This window comes from Ascidia mentula, chromosome 4 (assembly GCF_947561715.1).
Source record: "Ascidia mentula chromosome 4, kaAscMent1.1, whole genome shotgun sequence".
In the NCBI taxonomy this organism is placed as follows: Eukaryota; Metazoa; Chordata; class Ascidiacea; order Phlebobranchia; family Ascidiidae; genus Ascidia; species Ascidia mentula.
In genome coordinates this window covers 10,877,051-10,897,399 of record NC_138569.1, presented here as the reverse complement: position 1 = coordinate 10,897,399, position 20,349 = coordinate 10,877,051, and the positions used below count along the sequence as shown (strand labels likewise).

General features: G+C 34.3%; 1 protein-coding gene across 5 annotated transcripts; it reads left to right on the top strand.

The window, feature by feature from the left end:
- The first annotated feature begins 5,918 nt into the window (after positions 1-5,918).
- Positions 5,919-19,357, top strand: LOC145897379 (progranulin-like). Of its 5 annotated transcripts, XM_082985637.1 has the most exons (25): positions 5,919-5,940; positions 7,251-7,379; positions 9,013-9,134; positions 9,217-9,325; positions 9,620-9,747; positions 9,830-9,938; positions 10,234-10,361; positions 10,860-10,968; positions 11,252-11,379; positions 11,462-11,570; positions 11,842-11,969; positions 12,468-12,576; positions 12,866-12,993; positions 13,075-13,183; positions 13,457-13,584; positions 13,667-13,775; positions 14,046-14,173; positions 14,672-14,780; positions 15,051-15,178; positions 15,678-15,786; positions 16,058-16,185; positions 17,704-17,812; positions 18,084-18,211; positions 18,476-18,712; positions 18,774-19,357. In XM_082985637.1, exons 2-25 carry the CDS (start codon positions 7,271-7,273, stop codon positions 18,978-18,980), a joined length of 3,045 nt encoding a protein of 1,014 aa, XP_082841763.1. In that variant the 5' UTR covers positions 5,919-5,940; positions 7,251-7,270; the 3' UTR covers positions 18,981-19,357. The 5 variants fall into 5 exon arrangements, with proteins under 5 accessions (XP_082841763.1, XP_082841766.1, XP_082841767.1 ...); XM_082985640.1 differs by lacking the exons at positions 11,252-11,379; positions 11,462-11,570; XM_082985641.1 differs by lacking the exons at positions 13,457-13,584; positions 13,667-13,775.
- The last annotated feature ends 992 nt before the right edge of the window (positions 19,358-20,349 follow it).

Here is a 20,349-nt window from a genome sequence, read left to right as displayed (position 1 = left end):
TCACCTCATGCGCCGAAAGCTTCGCATAAACAGAAATTCTGCCGTCTTTCTGTGGCCCTTTGATCCTGTTGACCAACTGGATTCTCAGTGCGCATTGGCCAGTGGGGTTCGCACCGACCGCTTTGGCTGTAGTAACTATCTTCTCAAATTGCATTTCGTAAAGTTTCTCGATCCCGTTTTGTATATCCTGCATAAAGTATAAATTAAGGGATTTTCTACCACAAAGGATTGATCCCCCTAAAATCTCTTGTGATTTCTAAGGGAGGTCCTCACACCGGCACATGTTTGTTGTTACGGAAGCGGTACATACTGTGTACAAATTAGAATAGGCTAAAAGGTATACTGTATGTAGTAACCTGTATAATTAGGACGTCAAATCCAATGAAACAATATTTGTGCCCCCGGTTATTTCAGGTATTCTTTGAAATACTAACTTTTAGGATGTGCGTTTGATAATTGTAAAGCATTAGCAAAGTAAAATGTCGGTTGTCTAACCAGCGGGGCTGATATCAAATTTTTCGCGTTTTACTTTAAAGTTATAACAGTTCGCAAAACTGCCATAGCCTACTTGCAAAATTTTGTGCAGCTTCAACCCTATTTCCTTTTTGTCATTCCACGTCGTGAGGTATTAAATTTAATAAACCTCAAGGAGTCATATAATGATACCCTAAAATCACAAGCGGAGTTATTTTATGCAGGGAAATATCACCAGGAATATTTTGTAAACATACTCTTGCAACGACGGAAATTTTGTGTTCTTCTGCTTGTGATATGGGCGATTTACTTACTTGGCAACGGTAATCCATTCCAATAGAAACGTAGGTATGTTCATTTAAAGAAGGGTTTTATTTCAAACTATTTTTGTATCGCGACACATTAAAGCCATTCAACTTTGTGTCTGCTCCTTCAAAAATCACTAGTTATTTTTTATCGAGCAAATCTACTCTTCCACGTCTAAGATATTTGTAAAAGATTGTTGCGTCGTAGACGACATTAACTTAATATTTTTTGTAGAGATCTTTTTGGGAGATCACATGAAATTGTAGGGTTGACTTCAAGATATTCGCTTAGTTTCAAAGCAAACAATGATATTCATGGCCCCCTACATTCATCTAGTCCACTGTGCGCCGCATTGGCTGCACCCCCTCTTGTGGTTTTGTATAGGCTATGTCAAAAATAGTTATAAACGTTTTTAATCGGTCAAACTTAACAAAATACGCCCACCGCTTGCGTTGCGCTCTTTACAAAAATGTTTGGAAATTTATAAAAAAAAGTCGTGTAATTTTCAACCGGTTTTCTGGCAAACTAAACCTGGTCACGAGATGTCTGTCACGAAACAATTGGTGCAAGCGCAGTAACGGAAGTATCATTTCTCACTGCTCAAGCTTCCTGGAAAGTAGCCTATTCTGGCAACACCCACAAAACCAAAACAAAGACGAATTGACTGAGAGCCTACAGACCCAGTGCAGTGTATCCAATGTGTTGGTTGCTGCTAACTTATAACTGATTGCTTGGTTGCTGTTGCGTGTGACACCTGAGAAGAAAAAGTGTCCAAGTGCGAGATCCTTTTGTGCTTTCTTATGAGATTGTAGGGGGGACCATGCAAGCCCTTGCAGCAGAAATCTCCGTTTCAAAGCAAACATATTTGTGTCCATAAACATACTTGAGTCGAGAGAAAAGGCAGTTGTGATGTGAGCATGGGTCTTATAGTGACTGAATGTACGTGTGTCTGCTAATTGTAGGAGGTCAAGGGCGAACTGCACCCCACACCCAGTCTAGTTTTTGGATGTGTGGGGAATTAGGTCATGCGTGCTTGTATTGGCATCGTTACAAGCTCCTACCATGAATACTAAGTTAGCAGCCTGTACCGTGACACAGTGCAAAACGCCGTGCGATGTGTGGTCACGAGAAGGGCGTCGATTTTTTTCTGCGTGTCGAACATCTTGAGAAAAATTGTCGAAACGTGTCGAATAGTAAAAAATGTCGTGTATGGTGACTAACGCATGACAACGACCATTTTTGTCTTTTTTGTCCAAAAATTTAATGCGGTTGCGTTTATTAGCCATCTAAACAGACAAATTTATTTTGGGTGGGGATCCAAAGCGATGATGCCATTAAGTTTTCAACACTACGCAACCGTTCAGTTAAAAGCTGTTGTTTGATAGAGACTCGAAATACAAATTTCTTCCCAAAACATTGTTTGCGTTTTGAAATTAAACGACTTAGCCTATACTGGCACCAACGTCTTCGAACCACTTTCGCAACCACCATGAAAAAATTGACAAATAGATGTCAATACAAAAATCGTTGCCGTCCAATCTTCGAAAAAAGAAAAATAGTAAGATCAATGTGAATGTTGCAAGATGGGCGTAACTGTTACGTTAGGCTAAATTGAGTAATTATAGCAATTCATTTTTTGGACTTTGGCAGATAACAATAGCGTTGGTCTGTTCGTGGTACAGCATACCGGTAACTTAAAATTTATTCACGCCGCCCGTGTCGAACAGTGGCGTCGCGTGTCGACCACTTAGAATGGCGAAAAAGGCATAAATCGACACCCTGGTCACGACATCTGTCTTGCAGGTAATCGCCTGGACAAATACGTGTTGAAGGTTGTTTCGTGCTGCTAACGAATGAAATCCAGCAGGTTTGCAGATTAGCTGTTTCAAATGCTAGATATCAGAATATTGCCCGTTTTAAAATTGCCTTGGGTGCGAAAAATTTGTTTAACCGTAAAGCAATATTTAGCCGCTTTGCAGCGGAATAGTTTGTTAAAAAACGTGTTATGTTAGGCCAGGCCTCTAGTTTGTTTTGAAAACAAGTCGTGACATTGCTTTTGCCGCATTTTCCACTACATAGTTGTTTAATTCATAAAAACGTAGCTTAATTTGGCAACAAAGAGAAAAAACCTGGTTTGGCCCTAGGAAAATAATTGGCTGTCAAATATTTTGACAAAATGGCAACTATCTGCACTCCGGCTTGTTTTATTAATGCAAGTGTGTGTGTGTGCCAGGTTTTCTTATTTGGGCAATTGGTACAAAAAATCCCTGCTTGTATAATTTTTAGTTTCCAGTCCAATGAAGATTTACTTTTCTTTACAGCTTGTGAACATAGCATGGTTCCTATTTTATACTTTCCACACCATGTTCCAGTCATCTAATTTTACTGAAATATTGACATGGCAAAAATTATGTGATCTTTTATTTATCTTAAATAACATTAAAAACAAATAAACATTTAAAATAATGATAATAATCTTTTCTAAAGGAGGAAAATAAACATTGTCAAAATAAGCCCATATGCCACTTTCAAACTAATCTCATGTGTGTCCTGTGTTGTGTACACAACCTTTGAGTTGTCCAAAGGACATAATAGGAGGCTCCCAAAAACTAATTTTGTGTCGTTGGCTATAAATATTGGGAGGTGCCACTTTGGTCGTTATATTCATTGATGCATTTTTGCACTTTTAATATTTAGAGGTGAAATCTTCAAACAATATATATTTTAGATGTTTACTGTACAATTGTACAGTTCTCCACAAGGTGATTCTGGGTTACCATTATACTACATTGTTGCAAAGCGACCATCATAAAAGCAAAATAACAAAATATTATAGAGTACAAACATAATTTAATTACCCATCTTAATTCTGCAAATTAAGCCACTTAAATTTTTATAGAATGCATATTTATTTTGCCTATTTTGAAATTTAAACCTAAAATCTTAAAATGTGAATATTGGAATGTTTATTAAATTTGTGTGAAAAAAATTTAAATATTGAATGCCAATTTGAGAGGATTTAAAACTTCTCTAGTAAGGCATCATACAGTTTGTTTATTGGTAATTTCCAGAATCTTGCAACGACGCTTATATCCAGGTTTAAGGGACGCTGCGCTAACGCCTGACTACGAGCCTGCTGTTTCATCACGACGGTTCACACAACTTTGCTTTATTTGTATGAAACTTCGAACACAAAACTTTAAAATCACAACAAACAATCGTTAACGTTTACCTACAGCACCGAAAAGTCTCAAGAATCCAGCATTGGTTCGGTTTATATTCCCAGTGTCGCTCTAAAGCCATCCGGGCGAGGCGATACTTGGAGCCGATCATTGAACCATCAGTGTCACGTAAGAGGAAGGCGAAGAAAAATGAAACGGAGCTGGTGCTTTGAAACTAAAACATAAATTGACATAAAAAACATTGTACCGAGCAGGTAAAATAATGAAGCGAGGAAAAGTGACGTAAAAAGAAACCTGAAACAAAATAAACCTGAGAGATCAAAAAGGAAAAGGTCAAATACAATAAACACAATATTGTAAGGTGCAGTAAGTGATCGCACTTTCTATTGCGTGACACAATTCCGATGTGGTCAAAAAATAATCACCTCATGCGCCGAAAGCTTCGCATAAACAGAAGTTCTGCCGTCTTTCTGTGGCCCTTTGATCCTGTTGACCAACTGGATTCTCAGTGCGCATTGGCCAGTGGGGTTCGCAGCGACCGCTTTGGCTGTAGTAACTATCTTCTCAAATTGCATTTCGCACAGGTTATCGATCCCGTTTTGTATATCCTGCGTAAAGTATAAATTAAGGGATTTTCTACCACAAAGGATTGATCCCCCTAAAATCTCTTGTGATTTCTAAGGGAGGCCCTCACACCGGCACATGTTTGTTGTTACGGAAGCGGTACATACTGTGTACAAATTAGAATAGGCATGTAGTAACTTGTATAATTATGACGTCAAATCCAATGAAACAATATTGGTGACCCCGGTTATTTCAGGTATTTTTCAAAATACTAACTTTTAGGATGTGCGTTTGATAATTAGCAAAGTAAAATGTCGGTTGTCTAACCAGCGGGGCTGATATCAATTTTTTCGCGTTTTACCTCAAAGTTTTAACTGTTCGCAAAATTGCCATAGCCTACTTGCCAAAGTTTGTGCAGCTTCAACTCTATTTCCTTTTTGTCATCCCACGCCCTGAGGTATAGTTCTACTAAATTTAACTTAAATTTAATAGACCCCAAGGAGTCATATAGCCTAATGATACCCTAAAATCACAAGCGGAGTTATTTTTGATCGAGCAAATCTATTCTTCCACGTCTAAGATGTTTGTAAAAGATTGTTGCGTCGTAGACGACATTAACTTAATATTTTTTGTAGAGATCATTTTGGGAGATCACATGAAATTGTAGGGTTGACTTCAAGATATTCGCTTAGTTTCAAAGCAAACAATGAGTTTCATGGACCCTACATTCATCTAGTCCCTTGTGCGCCGCATTAGCTGCTACCCCTCTTGTGGTTTTATATAGACTATGTCAAAAATAGTTATAACCGTTTTTAATCGGTCAGAATTAACAAAATACGCCCACCGCTTGCGTTGCGCTCCTTACAAAAATGTTTGGTAATTTATAAAAAAAAGTCGTGTAATTTTTAACCGGTTTTCTGGCAAACTAAACTTGGTCACGCGATGTCTGTCACGAAACAATCGGTGTCAGCGCAGTAACGGAAGTATCATTTCATACTGCTCAAGCTTCCTGGAGAGTATTCTGGCTACACCCACAAAACCAAAACAAAGACGAATTGATTGAGAGCCTACAGACCCAGTGCAGTGTATCCAATGTGTTGGTTGCAGTTAACTTATAACTGATTACTTGTTTGCTGTTGCGTGTGACACCTGAGAGGAAAAGAAATCCTGGTGCCAGATCCTTTCCCACACCCAGTCCAGTTTTTGGATGTGTGGGGAATTAGTTTATGAAACATGCGTGCTTGTATTGGCGTCGTTATAAGCTCCTACCATGAATACTAAGTTAGCAGTCTGTGCCGTGACACAGTGCAAAACGCCGTGCGATGTGTGGTCACGGGATCTGTCTTGCGGGTAATCCCCTGGACAAATACGTGTTGAAGGTTGTTTCGTGCTGCTAACGAATGAAATCCAGCAGGTTTGCAGATTAGCTGTTTCAAATGCTAAATATCAGAATATTGCCCGTTTTAAAATTGCCTTGGGTGCGAAAAATTTGTTTAGCCGTAAAGCAATATTTAGCCGCTTTACAGCGGAATAGTTTGTTAAAAAGCATGTTATGTTAGGCCAGGCCTCTAGTTTGTTTTAAAAACAAGTCGTGACATTGCTTTTGTCGCATTTTCACTGCGTTTTCCACGACATAGTTGTTTAATTCATAAAAACGTAACTTAATTTGGCAATAAAGAGATAAAACGTGGTTTGGCCCTAAGAAAAAAATTGTAGGTCAACTATTTAGACCATATGGCAACTCTGCACTCCGGCTTGTTTTATTAATGCAAGTGTGTGTGTGCCAGGTTTTCTTATTTTGGCAATTAGTGCAAAAAAATGAATCCCAGCTTGTATAATTTTTAGTTTCCAGTCCAATGAAGATTTACTTTACAGCTTGTGAACATAACATGGTTGCTGTTTTATACTTTCCACACCATGTTCCAGTCATCTAATTTTACTGAAATATTGCCATGGCAAAAATTGTGTGATCTTTTATTTATCTTAAATAACATTAAAAACAAATAAACATTTAAAATAATGATAATAATCTTTTCGAAAGGAGAAAAACAAACATTGTCAAAATAAGCCCATATACCACTTTCAAACTAATCTCATGTGTGTCCTGTGTTGTGTACACCACCTTTGAGTTATCCAAAGGAAAATAATAGGAGGCTCCCAAAAACTAATTTTTTGTCGTTGGCTATAAATATTCGGAGGTGCCGCTTTGGTCTTAATATTCATTGATGCATTTTTGCACTTTTAATATTTAGAGGTGAAATCTTCAAACAATATATATTTTAGATGTTTACTGTATAATTGTACAGTTCTCCACAAGGTGATTCTGGGTTACCATTATACTACATTGTTGCAAAGCGACCATCATAAAAGCAAAATAACAAAAGATTATCGAGTACAAACATAATTTAACTAACCATCTTAATTCTGCAAATTAAGCCACTTAAATTTTTATAGAATGCATATTTCTTTTGCCTATTTTGGAATTTGAACCTAAAATCTTAAAATGTGAATATTGGAATGTTTACAAAATTTGTGTGAAAAAAATTTAAATATTGAATGCCAATTTGAGAGGATTTAAAACTTCTCTACCAAGGCATCATACAGTTTGTTTATTGGTAATTTCCAAAGAACGGGTTTTATTATGTTCAAAAAGTTGCTATTTGAATTATTGTGCAAAATTGGTCGAAATCTGGGAAAAATTATAAACTATCTTTTTTTGTTTAGTCCTTTAGAAATTTGTCACAATGCTTTGCAATGCGATGATGAAGCATGGATTCTATGTAACTATGCTTTATGCAGTTTTTGCTGATGGGTTGGCTTTATCAAACATTGGGCGGGGAAATACAATTGTTGGTATGTTTAAAGGTTTAACATGTGGACTAATGATTAAATTCTTCCTGAAAACATAATTATTTGTAAGGAATTTTTAAGCTGGACACATGCCTTGAATTGAATATATTTTGAATCGATTGATGTTCAATCAAATGTATTGTGTTTTATTTGATAAAGATATTTACTTCAAGGCAATTTCTGCAAGTTACAAAGCTGTACCATTGTGTAACACTTTTGAGTATATAATTTGGTTAAGTGTTTATCATTTCTTAAATTCATTGGAGAATAATTTTTTAAATATTAAGATTCTTATTTTAAAGAGTTAATCTTAAACTGTAGCATTTCTAGAAACCTATTGCTTTGTTTATGTAAATGTTAAATTTTTATCATTAAAGTTAAATTAAATGACGCAGAAGTAATACCATGCTTTCGCATAGCAAGGCAGGATCGCCCCACTGCGCAGGTGGAGATCCTCTACGCATGCGAAGGTTGCCTGACAGGTTGTGTGCTTGCGCACCAGTGTACCTTGGCTACAATATACCCTGTGAAGCCACTGAGCTCCTGTAGCTCAGTTGCTAGAGCGTTGGGACTGGTTAGCCCAGGGTCGTGAGTTCAAACCTCACTGGGAGCTTGATTTTTCAGATCTTGCTCCGACTTGTCGGGAAAAGTAGCTGATCCAGCTTGGCTGTAATGCCTGGGCTGTGAACCTTAAATTAAATGAATTAGAGTATTAACATATCTAAAAAATTATAAATATATTAAACAATGTTCTGCTTATTTGAAAACATGCAAGAACATTTTTTGGGGTTCTTTCAGGTCCTAATTTAAATAAACCACTTGCAGCTACACTTATTTTTATGTTGTAGTATTGTTATTATTCTTAGACTAGTATGGAACATTTTTGCTCATAAAAACACAATAACTTCTCCGTTTAATAAGTTACATAGCATTTGACAAAAATAATTATTTATTCTTGTAAGCTATCAACATCTAATTGTCTAGTTGGGAATTTTCTAATCATTCAACTCAAATTTACTGCGGCTTACAGTAAACACAATTTACATTTAATTAAACAACATACCAACATGCTGATAACCAGGTCTGTCATTGGTCCAGAACCAAAAATAGGACAGGAAAGAGAATATGATTTTCCTACCATGTTTCTTTTATGATGTTGCAGTAAACAAAGGAGAAGCATATTATAATTTAATATATAATAATATTTTCAGAGGTGGTTTCACAACAAATAATTGTCTAATACCAATTTTTATATTCATCTGTCCAAATCATACTAACTGTGTTCACTATGATGTCTCAAAACATGTTCTATGATGAGATTGAGATAGGTTGCAATTAGCATTGTTGAAACCAAGACAAATGCAAATGGTAGTGAAAAATACAGGCAATTCTTAGAAATGAGGAAAATACTATTCTTTTTTTGAAATATGTTAAAATTATTGGAAAGATTGCATTTGCTCTTGTATTTCATAACTTATTTGCAGCAACCACTTACAGCTCATTTCTTGTTATTGTCACACAAAAAATATTCCCTAATATTACATCCTACTGCCAATCATCCATGTACTAAATTTTAATATAGATCTGCTTAAAGTTTCAGGATAAAAACTCCTTGGTAACATGTATATCATTACAGAAAGTGAAGTGATCAAGGATTTCAGAAATGTTATTTGTCCTGATGAAGCCTCCATCTGCCCAGATGGAAGCACTTGTTGTAAACTTGCCTCTGGACAATATGGATGTTGCCCTGTTCCAAATGTAAGTTTATCATAGTTAACATAGTACCACATGTTTGAAAATTAGCCTGAATTTTAAAGAAATGTTTGAAAATTATTTTTAGGCTGTATGTTGTAATGATCATGTTCATTGTTGTCCGCATGGATACACTTGTGATGTAGGAGCTGGAACTTGCTCAAAATTATCAACCATTCCTTTGCTGGAGAAAATCGGTGAGAATAATGTTTAAATTTATGTCAACAAATTTTGTTTAATTTTTTATAAATTTCTTTAAAGGGTGTTTCCATAATCGTGAAACAAAACTAACATTTAGTGTGTTTTGCAAGGTAAAGTATAACTAATGAAGAAAACCACTGTTTTGCATTAAGGCAGATATTTTACCTACTGTCAAATACTCATTTGATTGATTATCAACAAAATATTCAAAAATATTCATCTTGCAAAAAAATATCTAAAAGAATCAGTAGCAAATATGTGTTTGTGCAATTTGTGAAATATCTTTTCAGCTAGTGAAAGCAATGTGATAAAGGATGTTTCAAATACGCTTTGTCCTGATTGGGTCTCAGTGTGCCCAGATGGAAGCACTTGTTGTGAACTTGCTTCTGGACAATATGGATGTTGCCCTAAACCAAATGTAAGCTTTTTGTAGTTAACACATAACTACATGTTTCAAAATTAGCCTGAATTTCAAAGAAATGTTTGAAAATTATTTTTAGGCTGTATGTTGTGATGATTATGTTCATTGTTGTCCGCAAGGATACACTTGTAATCTAGGAGGTGGAGGTTGCACAAAATTATCAACCATTCCTTTGCTGGAGAATATTGGTGAGGATAATGTTTAGTTTGATGTCAACAAATTTTGTTTTATATTTTATAAATTTCTTTAAAGGGTGTTTCCATAATCGTGAAACAAAACTAACATTTAGTTTGTTTTGCAAGGTAAACTATAGCTAGTGAAGAAAACCTTTGTTTTGCATCAAGGCAGATATTTTACCTACTGTCAAGTACTCATTTGATTGATTATTAACAAAATATTAAAATAAATTCATCTTGCAAGAAAATATCTAAAAGAATCAGTAGCAAAATATGTATTTGTGCAATTTGTGAAATATCTTTTCAGCTAGTGAAAGCAATGTGATAAAGGATGTTTCAAGTGTTATTTGTCCTGGTGGAACGTCCACGTGCCCAGATGGAAGCACTTGTTGTATACTTGCCTCTGGACAATATGGATGTTGCCCTGTTCCAAATGTAAGCAACTAAATATCCTGTTAATATTATATAACTCTAATATGCATTGGTGTAGGTTTTTATATTTTTGCAAAGAGAAATTTTCGTTTGTACCACATGTATTGTATTGCTCTATTTATGATTTTTACTTAAAGTTGTTTTTGTGCCGAGACCCCCAAAGAATACAAACAACCTAAATTTTAGTATGTTTTTTGTAGTAAGACTGTGTGTGAATACATTTGTTTCTCTCAACAAGTGGTTAAGAAAAAGACAAATGACTTTGCATTATCATGTAATAATTTATTTACCTGGAAGCACTTCATATCAGTCAGTATGAAATCAGCACTCTTGGAATTCTGTAATTTATTGATACTAAACAAACTACAACGAAATAAGCGACTTTAAAAGCCTTTACAGCAATATGTTGACCTAACTTTCTGTTTAGTGTAACCAATGCACAAATTTCTTCAATCTTGATTACACTTTGTACCATGCCTGTTTATCAAAAGATATTTTTAGGCTGTATGTTGCAATGATCATGTCCATTGTTGTCCCCAAGGATACACTTGTGATGTAGGAGCTGGAACTTGCTCTAAATTATCAACCATTCCTTTGCTGGAGAAAATCGGTGAGAATAATGTTTAAATTTATGTCAACAAATTTTGTTTTATTTTTTTAAATTTCTTTAAAGGGTGTTTCCATAATCGTGAAACAAAACTAACATTTAGTTTCTTTTGCAAGGTAAAGTATAACTAATGAAGAAAACCACTGTTTTGCATTAAGGCAGATATTTTACCTACTGTCAAGTACTCATTTGATTGATTATTAACAAAATATTCATCTTGCAAAAAAATATCTAAAAGAATCAGTAGCAAATATGTATTTGTGCAATTTGTGAAATATCTTTTCAGCTAGTGAAAGCAATGTGATAAAGGATGTTTCAAATACGCTTTGTCCTGATTGGGTCTCAGTGTGCCCAGATGGAAGCACTTGTTGTGAACTTGCTTCTGGACAATATGGATGTTGCCCTAAACCAAATGTAAGCTTTTTATAGTTAACATATAACTACATGTTTCAAAATTAGCCTGAATTTCAAAGAAATGTTTGAAAATTGTTTTTAGGCAGTATGTTGCGATGATTATGTTCATTGTTGTCCGCAAGGATACACTTGTAATCTAGGAGGTGGAGGTTGCACAAAATTATCAACCATTCCTTTGCTGGAGAATATTGGTGAGGATAATGTTTAGTTTGATGTCAACAAATTTTGTTTTCTATTTTATAAATTTCTTTAAAGGGTCCAACATTTGGTTTCTTTTGCAAGGTAAAGTATAACTAATGAAAAAAACCTTTGTTTTACAGTAAGGCAGATATTTTACCCACTGTCAAGTACTCATTTGGTTGATTATTAATAAAATATCAAATAAATTCATCTTGCAAGAAAATATCTAAAAGAATCAGTGGCAAAATATGTATTTGTGCAATTTGTGAAATATCTTTTCAGCTAGTGAAAGCAATGTGATAAAGGATGTTTCAAGTGTTATTTGTCCTGGTGGAACGGCCATGTGCCCAGATGGAAGCACTTGTTGTAAACTTGCCTCTGGACAATATGGATGTTGCCCTGTTCCAAATGTAAGCAACTAAATATCATGTTGATATTTTATAACTCTAATATGCAATAGTGTAGGTTTTCATATTTTTGCAAAGAGAAATTTTCATTTGTACCACATGTATTGTATTGCTCGATTTATGATTTTTCCTTAAACTTGTTTTTGTGCCGAGACCCCTAAAGAATACAAACAACCCAAATTTTAGTATGATATTTGTAGTAAGACTGTGTGTGAATACATTTGTTTCTCTCAACAAGTGGGTGACAAAATGACAAATGACTTTGTATTATCATGTAATAATTGATTTACCTGGAAGCACTTCATATCAGTCAATGTGAAATCAGCACTCTTGGAATTCTGTAATTTATTGATACTAAACAAACTACAACGAAATTAGCAACTCTAAAAGCCTTTACAGCAATATGTTGACCTAACTTTCTGTTTAGTGTAACCAATGCACAAATTTCGTCAATCTTGATTACACTTTGTACCATGCCTGTTTATCAAAAGATATTTTTAGGCTGTATGTTGCAATGATCATGTCCATTGTTGTCCCCAAGGATACACTTGTAATGCAGGAGCTGGAACTTGCTCTAAATTATCAACCATCCCTTTGTTGAAGAAAATCGGTGAGGATAATGTTGAAATTTATGTCAACAAATTTTATTTAATTTCTTTTTCTATGTTTTCGTTATTGCTATACACGACCAATAACCAGTTTGTTTTGAATAAAATAGGAAAAACTTAACAAAGAAAAACTTTGTTTTACATTGTGGCAGATATTTTACCAACTGTCAAGCACTCATCTGGTTGATTATCATTAACTTCAATATTCTTAAATATTCTTTTTGCAAGAATTTATGCAAAGAGATGGGTAGCAAAATATGTATATGTGTAATTTGTGAAATATCTTTTCAGCTAGTGAAAGCAAAATGATAGAGGAAGTTTCAAATACGCTTTGTCCTGATTTGGTCTCAGTGTGCCCAGATGGAAGCACTTGTTGTGAACTTGCTTCTGGACAATATGGATGTTGCCCTAAACCAAATGTAAGATTTTATAGTTAACATATAACTACATGTTTCAAAATTAGCCTGAATTTCAAAGAAATGTTTGAAAATTATTTTTAGGCTGTATGTTGTGATGATTATGTTCATTGTTGTCCGCAAGGATACACTTGTAATCTAGGAGCTGGAGGTTGCACAAAATTATCAACCATTCCTTTGCTGGAGAATATTGGTGAGGATAATGTTTAGTTTGATGTCAACAAATTTTGTTTTATATTTTTTTTAATTTCTTTAAAGGGTCTAACATTTGGTTTCTTTTGCAAGGTAAAGTATAACTAATGAAAAAAGCCTTTGTTTTACAGTAAGGCAGATATTTTACCTACTGTCAAGTACTCATTTGATTGATTATTAACAAAATATTAAAATAAATTCATCTTGCAAACAAATATCTAAAAGAATCAGTAGCAAAATATGTATTTGTGTAATTTGTGAAATATCTTTTCAGCTAGTGAAAGCAAAATGATAAAGGATGTTTCAAATACGCTTTGTCCTGATTTGGTCTCAGTGTGCCCAGATGGAAGCACTTGTTGTAAACTTGCTTCTGGACAATATGGATGTTGCCCTAAACCAAATGTAAGCTTTTTATAGTTAACATATAACTACATGTTTCAAAGTTAGCCTGAATTTCAAAGAATTGTTTGAAAATTATTTTTAGGCTGTATGTTGTGATGATCATGTTCATTGTTGTCCGCAAGGATACACTTGTAATCTAGGAGCTGGAGGTTGCACAAAATTATCAACCATTCCTTTGCTGGAGAAAATTGGTGAGGATAATGTTTAGTTTGATGTCAACAAATTTTGTTTTCTATTTTATAAATTTCTTTAAAGGGTCTAACATTTGGTTCATTTTGCAAGGTAAAGTATAACTAATAAAGAAAACGTTTGTTTTGCATTAAGGCAGATATTTTGCCCATTGTCAAGTACTCATTTGATTGATTTTGACAAAATATTAAAATATATTCATCTTGCAAGAAAATATCCAAAAGAATCAGTAGCAAATATGTATTTGTGCAATTTTCGAAATATCTTTTCAGCTAGTGAAAGCAATGTGATAAAGGATGTTTCAAGTGTTATTTGTCCTGGTGGAACCGCAATGTGCCCAGATGGAAGCACTTGTTGTATACTTGCCTCTGGACAATATGGATGTTGCCCTGTTCCAAATGTAAACAACTAAATATCCTGTTAATATTTTATAACTCTAATATGCATTGGTGTAGGTTTTTATATTTTTGCAAAGAGAAATTTTCATTTGTACCACATGTATTGTATTGCTCGATTTATGATTTTTCCTTAAACTTGTTTTTGTGCCGAGACCCCTAAAGAATACAAACAACCTAAATTTTAGTATGATTTTTGTAGTAAGACCATGTGTGAATACATTTGTTTCTCTCAACAAGTGGGTAAGAAAAAGACAAATGACTTTGTATTATCATGTAATAATTTGTTTACCTGGAAGCACTTCATATCAGTCAGTATGAAATCAGCACTCTTGGAATTCTGTAATTTATTGATACTAAACAAACTTTAACGAAATAAGCAACTTTAAAAGCCTTTACAGCAATATGTTGACCTAACTTTCTGTTTACTGTAACCAATGCACAAATTTCTTCAATCTTGATTACACTTTGTACCATGCCTGTTTATCAAAATATATTTTTAGGCTGTATGTTGCAATGATCATGTTCATTGTTGTCCCCAAGGATACACTTGTAATGCAGGAGCTGGAACTTGCTCTAAATTATCAACCATTCCTTTGCTGAAGAAAATCGGTGAGGATAATGTTGAAATTTATGTCAACAAATTTTGTTTTATATTTTATAAATTTCTTCAAAGGGTCTAACATTTAGTGTCTTTTGCAAGGTAAAGTATAACTAATGAAAAAAACCTTTGTTTTGCATTAAGGCAGATATTTTACCTACTATCAAGTACTCATTTGATTGATTTTGACAAAAGATTGAAAAATATTCATCTTGACAAAAAATATCTAAAAGAATCAGTAGCAAATATGTATTTGTGCAATTTGTGAAATATCTTTTCAGCTAGTGAAAGCAATGTGATAAAGGATGTTTCAAGTGTTATTTGTCCTGGTGGAACCGCAATGTGCCCAGATGGAAGCACTTGTTGTAAACTTGCTTCTGGACAATATGGATGTTGCCCTGTTCCAAATGTAAGCAACTAAATATCATGTTAATATTTTATAACTCTAATATGCAATGGTGTAGGTTTTCATATTTTTGCAAAGAGAAATTTTCATTTTTTACCACATGTATTGTATTGCTCGCTTTATGATTTTTACTTAAAGTTGTTTTTGTGCCGAGACACCCAAAGAATACAAACAACCTAAATTTTAGTATGATTTTTGTAGTAAGACCATGTGTGAATACATTTGTTTCTCTCAACAAGTGGGTAAGAAAAAGACAAATGACTTTGTATTATCATGTAATAATTTATTTACCTGGAAGCACTTCATATCAGTCAGTGTGAAACCAGCACTCTTGGAATTCTGTAATTTATTGATACTAAACAAACTTTAACGAAATAAGCGACTTTAAAAGCCTTTACAACAATATGTTGACCTAACTTTCTGTTTAGTGTAACCAATGCACAAATTTCTTCAATCTTGATTACACTTTGTACCATGCCTGTTTATCAAAATATATTTTTAGGCTGTATGTTGCAATGATCATGTCCATTGTTGCCCCCAAGGATACACTTGTAATGTAGGAGCTGGAACTTGCTCTAAATTATCAACCATTCCTATGCTGGATAAAATTGGTGAGAATAATGTATAAATTTATGTCAACAAATTTTGTTTTATATTTTATAAATTTCTTCAAAGGGTCTAACATTTAGTGTCTTTTGTAAGGTAAAGTATAACTAATGAAAAAAACCTTTGTTTTGCATTAAGGCAGATATTTTACCTACTATCAAGTACTCATTTGATTGATTTTGACAAAAGATTGAAAAATATTCATCTTGACAAAAAATATCTAAAAGAATCAGTGGCAAAATATGTATTTGTGCAATTTGTAAAATATCTTTTCAGCTAGTGAAAGCAATGTGATAAAGGATGTTTTAAGTGTTATTTGTCCTGGTGGAACGTCCATGTGCCCAGATGGAAGCACTTGTTGTAAACTTGCCTCTGGACAATATGGATGTTGCCCTGTTCCAAATGTAAGCAACTAAATATCATGTTAATATTAGATAACTCTAATATGCAATAGTGTAGGTTTTCATATATTTGCAAAGAGAAATTTTTATTTTTTACCACATGTATTGTATTGCTCAATTTATGATTTTTACTTAAAGTTGTTTTTGTGCCGAGACCCACAAAGAATACAAACAACCTAAATTTTAGTATGATTTTTGTAGTAAGACCATGTGTGAATACATTTGTTTCTCTCAACAAGTGGGTGACAAAAAGACAAATGACTTTGTATTATCATGTAATAATTTATTTACCTGGAAGCACTTCATATCAGTCAATGTGAAATCAGCACTCTTGGAATTCTGTAATTTATTGATACTAAACAAACTTTAACGAAATAAGCGACTTTAAATGCCTTTTCAGCAATATGTTGACCTAACTTTCTGTTTAGTGCAGTTTTTCTCAAACTTATTTTCTGCACCGCCCCCCAAAACACCTTAATCATTTAACAACGCCCAACAAAACAGACAAAAAACATAACAATTTATTTGTCGTTTGTCAATTAATGCGATGGGTTAGATTGGTGGAATGACACCAATTTCATCTGATTTCTAATATTTCAATACCAAACTTTAGTTAAAAACAAGTAAACCATACCACCGAAAATCCTCATTTTCGAATAACAATTATTTAGCGCAGATTGATGGCACTTTGTGACATACATAAAATTCGTTGTGACGTCAGAATCAAAAACTTCTAGTTCAGCATGCCAAAAAAGCCCTTTTAGAAGTAGCATAAATTATACAAAGATTGGGACTGAATCATTTGGGCCAGTGATTCCCAACCTTTTTGTGGTTGCGTATGACTTGGGAGGTAAATCAATTTCGTCGTGTACCACCTTATTGAGTGTTACAAAGTATGGATGAACTATCGAAAATTTTGAAATCAGTTACGATTTTTTTAATTCAAACTATACCCACAAATTACGGAAAGGTGCTCATGTACCACCGGTTGGGAAACACTTACTTACACTATAAGAGAAAATTTGCCCTGTCACCAAGCGCCCCCCAATCGCCCATTTGGTCTCCAGGGCCCCCCCCCCCCCCGTACGATTGAAAACGCCCCCAGGGGGGCGCTGGCGCCCACTTTGCAAACCTCTGGTTTAGTGTAACCCGGTATTTATCAACCTTTTTGAGCCACGGAACACTATTTTTATCAAAATAATCTTGCGGAACACCAAATTGTTGGAAGTACTGCAGCGTTGTACTATACCAGCAACAGGCTCTTGCAATTATATTTTATTATTACAAAACGAGTCTAATCATTTCACAACATTGGAACTTTGGTGATAGTTGATGATTACTTTCATAAAAAAGTGATTTTTGACCTGTGTTCCATGGAACATCAGTCAAACTAATAAATTTTTTGCGGAACACCTGAGGATCTTTCACGGAGGTTGAAAATCACTAGTGTACCGAATGCACAAATTTCTTCAATCTTGATTACACTTTGTACCACACCTGTTAATCAAAATATATTTTTAGGCTGTATGTTGCAATGATCATGTCCATTGTTGTCCCCAAGGATACACTTGTGATGTAGGAGCTGGAACTTGCTCTAAATTATCAACCATTCCTTTGCTGAAGAAAATCGGTGAGGATAATGTTTAGTTTGATGTCAAAAAATTTTGTTTTATATTTTATAAATTTCTTTAAAGGGTCTAACATTTAGTGTCTTTTGCAAGGTAAAGTATAACTAATGAAGAAAACTTTTGTTTTGCATTAAGGCAGATATTTTACCTACTGCCAAGTACTCATTTGATTGATTATTAACAAAAGATTGAAATATATTCATCTTGCAAAAAAATATTTAAAAGAATGAGTAGCAAATATGTATTAATGCAATTTGCGAAATATCTTTTCAGCTAGTGAAAGCAATGTGATAAAGGATGTTTCAAGTGTTATTTGTCCTGGTGGAACGGCCACATGCCCAGATGGAAGCACTTGTTGTAAACTTGCCTCTGGACAGTATGGATGTTGCCCTGTTCCAAATGTAAGCAACAAAATAATGCATTTACATGAAAAAACTGATTGCGTTGTTTTTTTTTTTTGTTTGTTGTTTAAAGTGGTCTACAAGTTTGCTATGAACTACAGTTGGTATGCCCAATGGGAATTTTTTAGCACATTGTTTAACACAGTTGTACTTATAAATTTACTTTAATCTGAAGATGTTTTTTTGTTGAAAAAAATAACTTATTACATTTTGTTGATGTTTATCGTTTCTTACTTATTTTGATGAAAACATGATTATTTTTAGGCTGTATGTTGCAATGATCATGTTCATTGCTGTCCCCATGGATACACTTGTGATGTAGGAGCTGGAACTTGCTCTAAATTATCAACCATTTCTTTGCTGGAAAAAATTAGGGCCACAGGTCTTGGATGTTCTTTTAGTGACAAGTGTACAATGTGTAAAGATGGTTCCGAGTGTCCCAATTTTTATACATGCTGTTTGATGGGTGACGGACATTATGGATGCTGCAAATATAATCAGGTCAGATATATTGGTTATTATTTTGTAGACTGCTCTGATTGACCTTTTGTTTTATTTACAGGCTGTATGTTGTTCTGACCACACTCACTGCTGTCCACAATTTACGTACTGTGATTTACAGAAACAAGTCTGCAGGTCACAACATAATGAGCAATTGCTTTTCAAAATGCTGCCAACTCTCAAGGCTGCAAAGGTCAAAAATGAAAACAAAAAATTGATGTTTACTGCTGAAGAAAACCAAGATACAAATGAAAACATTGTCCTTTAATGGATATGTTCATTATATGTAGTAAAATTTTCACTCTTTGTCACTATTTGAAATTATATTCCTCTTCATCTGATTGATTGTGATTTGTCAAACTTTTTTCAAGTTTCTGTCTTGATTATTTGAGCAATCAAGGTATTAATTTCTTGTCAATCCATAGAGATTTAGTTACACTTTTTGTTGTATGGAGTGTTGCTGTGTTGTAGGTTTTGCTTTAGCCTTGAAAAAATTAACACATGTTTTGCATTAATAACGAGCTGTAATCTCATGTTTATTATCATTTGTCCCATTTACAATGTTTACTTTGCAGTCATTAAAACGTTTTTTGAAATTATCATGATTATTGGTATAAATCATCCCATTAAATATATATATGCAAAAACAGCCTCCTGCTATCATTTGCACAATGGATGGTGAACTGAGCATGGCTTTAAACATACATACACATTAAAAAAGGATAATAATTCTCTTGAAGATGGTTAAAGAAAAATAGCACACGCCCGTCAACAAAATCTATTTTTGCATGCAAGGTTGTCAGGAAACTGGTTTAAGGGATTTGTTTAGTTGTATGGGGACATTGTGTGTCATCGCGCTACAGGAAGTCGTCCACAGGCCTACAGAGTTAAACAAATGGTCATTCGTCAGATTATAGTCACGTGGAGACTAGGTAGGTTGTAACGATTGATCAGTTTGTTAAGAGGTTGTATGACCAAGATTGTTACTGTAAAAGTCGAACCGGACGTGTTTTTTTAAGTCAAAGACGTTCATTTACCAACAGTTAAAGCATTGGAAATCGATAGAACTCGAACAGAAAAGTGTTTTAAATTCCTTTTTTTTAACCCTGAAACGCGGTGCAAGTGTCGCAAATATTTCATTTTGCAATGCGCGAGGATATATCCCCATACACTATACCACTGCAATATTCGGCTTTTGACCTAAACTTGGCAAAGAAGTTTTGGAACTGATACTGAGACCGTTTTAAAAGGTTGAACAGGTAAATCTCCCCGAGTCAGGAAAAATACTTTTCTTGTCTACCTACTTCCGTTTGAATGTTGACATAAGATTAAGATTGCACATGATTGTTTTTTTTCATGTTGGTGAACTACTAAATATTTAAAAGAGATAAAACTGAAAAAAATAAGATATGATACAGGCCTACATCTGTTTGAAATCCAGCTTGCTGCCAAAATACCATTGTTTTACTTCTTCGTAGTCTTTCACCATTGATACTGGTAGGCAAAATTTTCCACCTATACAGGTCGTGATATGATTACCCTCTCTGTGGTCAAAGTTGTTGTTGGGCAAAGTTGGGTGATTCATGATGAGAACGATTGGTCTTACTTTGGTATCAAAGGCGTGCCACGATTGGCAC

What these genes read in the sequence shown, in the direction of transcription:
- LOC145897379 (XM_082985637.1), top strand. Translation starts at nt 7,271, where the DNA reads ATGCTTTGCAATGCGATGATGAAGCATGGATTCTATGTAACTATGCTT. An exon ending in TCCTTTGCTGGAGAATATTG is followed by an intron (nt 11,571 to 11,841) that starts GTGAGGATAATG and finishes ATATCTTTTCAG; the next exon opens with CTAGTGAAAGCAATGTGATA. An exon ending in TCCTTTGCTGGAGAAAATTG is followed by an intron (nt 13,776 to 14,045) that starts GTGAGGATAATG and finishes ATATCTTTTCAG; the next exon opens with CTAGTGAAAGCAATGTGATA.